The sequence below is a fragment of the Myotis davidii genome, unplaced genomic scaffold (genome assembly GCF_000327345.1).
Source record: "Myotis davidii unplaced genomic scaffold, ASM32734v1 scaffold223, whole genome shotgun sequence".
Taxonomy (NCBI): domain Eukaryota; kingdom Metazoa; phylum Chordata; class Mammalia; order Chiroptera; family Vespertilionidae; genus Myotis; species Myotis davidii.
Window position 1 is genome coordinate 3,727,845 of NW_006294609.1, and position 2,557 is coordinate 3,730,401.

General features: G+C 36.6%; 1 protein-coding gene across 1 annotated transcript in view; it reads right to left on the reverse strand.

Moving 5' to 3' along the window:
• PPTC7 (PTC7 protein phosphatase homolog) overlaps positions 1 to 2,557 on the reverse strand; it is a 42,186-nt gene that overhangs the window by 13,519 nt on the left and 26,110 nt on the right. Inside the window, exon 2 of the mRNA XM_015567348.1 lies at positions 1,395 to 1,574. Within this exon, the coding sequence (XP_015422834.1) occupies positions 1,395 to 1,506 (112 nt within the window). The 5' untranslated portion in view covers positions 1,507 to 1,574. The remainder of the gene's footprint in view (positions 1 to 1,394; positions 1,575 to 2,557) is intronic.

Sequence of the window (2,557 nt, forward strand, 5' to 3'; positions counted from 1 at the left end):
CACATGTCTCTCCATTCAACATATGAAGCAAGGGTCAGGGGCTAAGAGGTTTGCATAAAGTCATATGGCATGTTGACAGAGAGGTACTAGAAAGAGAATCTAGGATGTTCCACTATGCAAGCTCCAAATTGCATGCCCAAAATAGCAAATTAAGACAAAGCAGTATATTGAAACCTCCAGGCAAGATTTCTCTTCAGTTAGAAATAAAATAAGCTGGTTAATCACAGCACAGAGAAAAAAAAAAAAGATGGCAGCATAATGAAAAGAAACTGTTCTTAAGGATTTAAAGTGAAGGCAAAATTTTACAATGTAGAGCTTTCCATTAACACTGAACAGAGGCTGATTTTAAATTCGGATGGTGACTGGGGGGGGTAGGGGGGGCTCCTAGTAACCAGAAAGATGCTGGCAATTAGTAGAAAATTAATAACACCCTTTCTGAAATTCTGCATAGAAGGCTGGGAAAGTTGTTGGTTAAGTTTCCAGGAAACCATTTAACAAATAAATGTAGAAGCTTGGCCAAAGGATGCTCCATTAGTATACCAAATGAGCACTAGGTATTTGGACAGTTTCTAATAACAAGATTAACAGGAATCTATTTTGTGCCATGGTATTTCAGCTAACTGCTATTAGTCTGGGGTATCTATCTGCAACCTGAACTCCCCAAAGGTAATCAACTGAATTTTTCATGCAGACCTCACTCCTTTCTTTCTCCCTTGGAAAGAACCCCTATTCTGAATTATATAATCACTTGTTTTTCTTTCTTCTTTTATCATATTTTAGAATCCCTAAACAATTTTTACTTTTTAAAAATATGTTTTTATCGACTTTAGAGAAGGGGAAGGGAGAGAGAAACATTGAGAGAAATATGGCTGCCTTCTGCATGCTCCCCGATCAGGAATCGAACCACCAACTTTTTGGTGCATCGGACAACACTCAACCAACTGAGCCACACTGGCCAGGGCTGTTCCTGAGTATTGCATGCAGCTTTAAATCATTCCTTTTCTAAGTGTGTTTTTCTACTATAAAGGGACTTCTAGGTTGTTCCCAATTTTCTGCTATTATAAATAATGCTACTATAAACATTCTTGTGCCTACTCTTTGATATACGGATGTGTAAGAGTTTCTCTAGTCTAGGGTATAGACCTAGAAGTGGAACTGCTGGAGCATACTATCTGTTCATGTTTAACTGTATTCTATAATTCCAAATTGTTTTCCAAAGTGGTTGTACCTATTTACATTCTCTCCAAGCAGTAGTATTTTGTAAGTAAATAGTAAGTATTTAATAGCTTCTTTATCAAACGTTGCTTAACGGTAGGCTGATTAATCTCTTGGTTTTATTGTTAACCATTTCCTGGGCATCTTTAGAGAGGAAAACACATAGGACATCGACTTACCAAGTAAAGGTACTTTATTTTGCAGCAACTCACAGTAGCTTGTGGTGAGGATTCCAATGGGATTACTTGGGACAAACCGTCCTTCTTTTACTAACCGTTCACATGTCCGCATTAAAGTCCCTGAGAACTGAGACGGATCAACTCCATAGTCTCTCCATCCTCCTACACCATCTGCAACCCCTAAAAAAAAAAAATTACATTTAAAGGATGTTCTTACCAACTTTTCAGGAATTCCTACCCATCTCCTCCTGACAGTTCATTTTACTACATACCAGTAAACATATTTACCCTGGAATTCAGAATAAAAAGTGCTCAAGTTTGATATATTATACTCTAATACTCCTAAGTCATATTCTCTAACTTAGAATTTGATCTTTCATATATTTATGAATAAACATGCGAGCTACCACAGAGTAGCATTGCCTACCAGCCAAGAGTACAATTTCAACAGGATTATTATTGTATAGAAGAAATTTGTGCTATTAATTTTTGTTGTATTTTATAAGAACATAAAATGATTTTTTAAAAAAAGAGTTCTGATGCTAATGACAATGCAACTGATCCACAGCTGGCAGTCATTAAGAATACCAAAAGCTGCAATCTTTTAACTTTAAAAATTAGCCAATAACTGTAAAATAAAGAACAAATTTAAGAATATATCCCATTCCCTTTCCTCCTCCCTAACCACTATCCTGTCCAGGGCTGAGCTTTCCAATAAAACAGCCACTACCACATGTTGCCAGTGAGCCTTGAAATGGGGCTGATCCAAACTGAGATGTACTCTAAGTATAAAATGCACACTGGAGTTTGAAAACTTGATATGAAAAAAGAGGGTCAACTATCTCATTAACTTCTATATTGATTACATGTTGAAATAATATTTGGGATATAATGTGTTAAAGAGAATACATTATTAAAATCAATAGCATCTGTGTTTTATTTTTAATTAATGTATAATAAAAAAGTCTCAATAGTAATAAGGATAGTAAGAAAAAAATATCCTTCTGCCTGCTGTGGAGAGCAACAGTGGAAAGAAGGGATGAGTCAGGAGTCTCAGCAACTCCATTATGAAATGGTGGCAGTGCAGTTAGAGTGCAGGGATTTGGGATCTGGTCAAACAAAAGGACTTACAGGTGAACTGGATGGGGAGGGAGGTGGGGGCA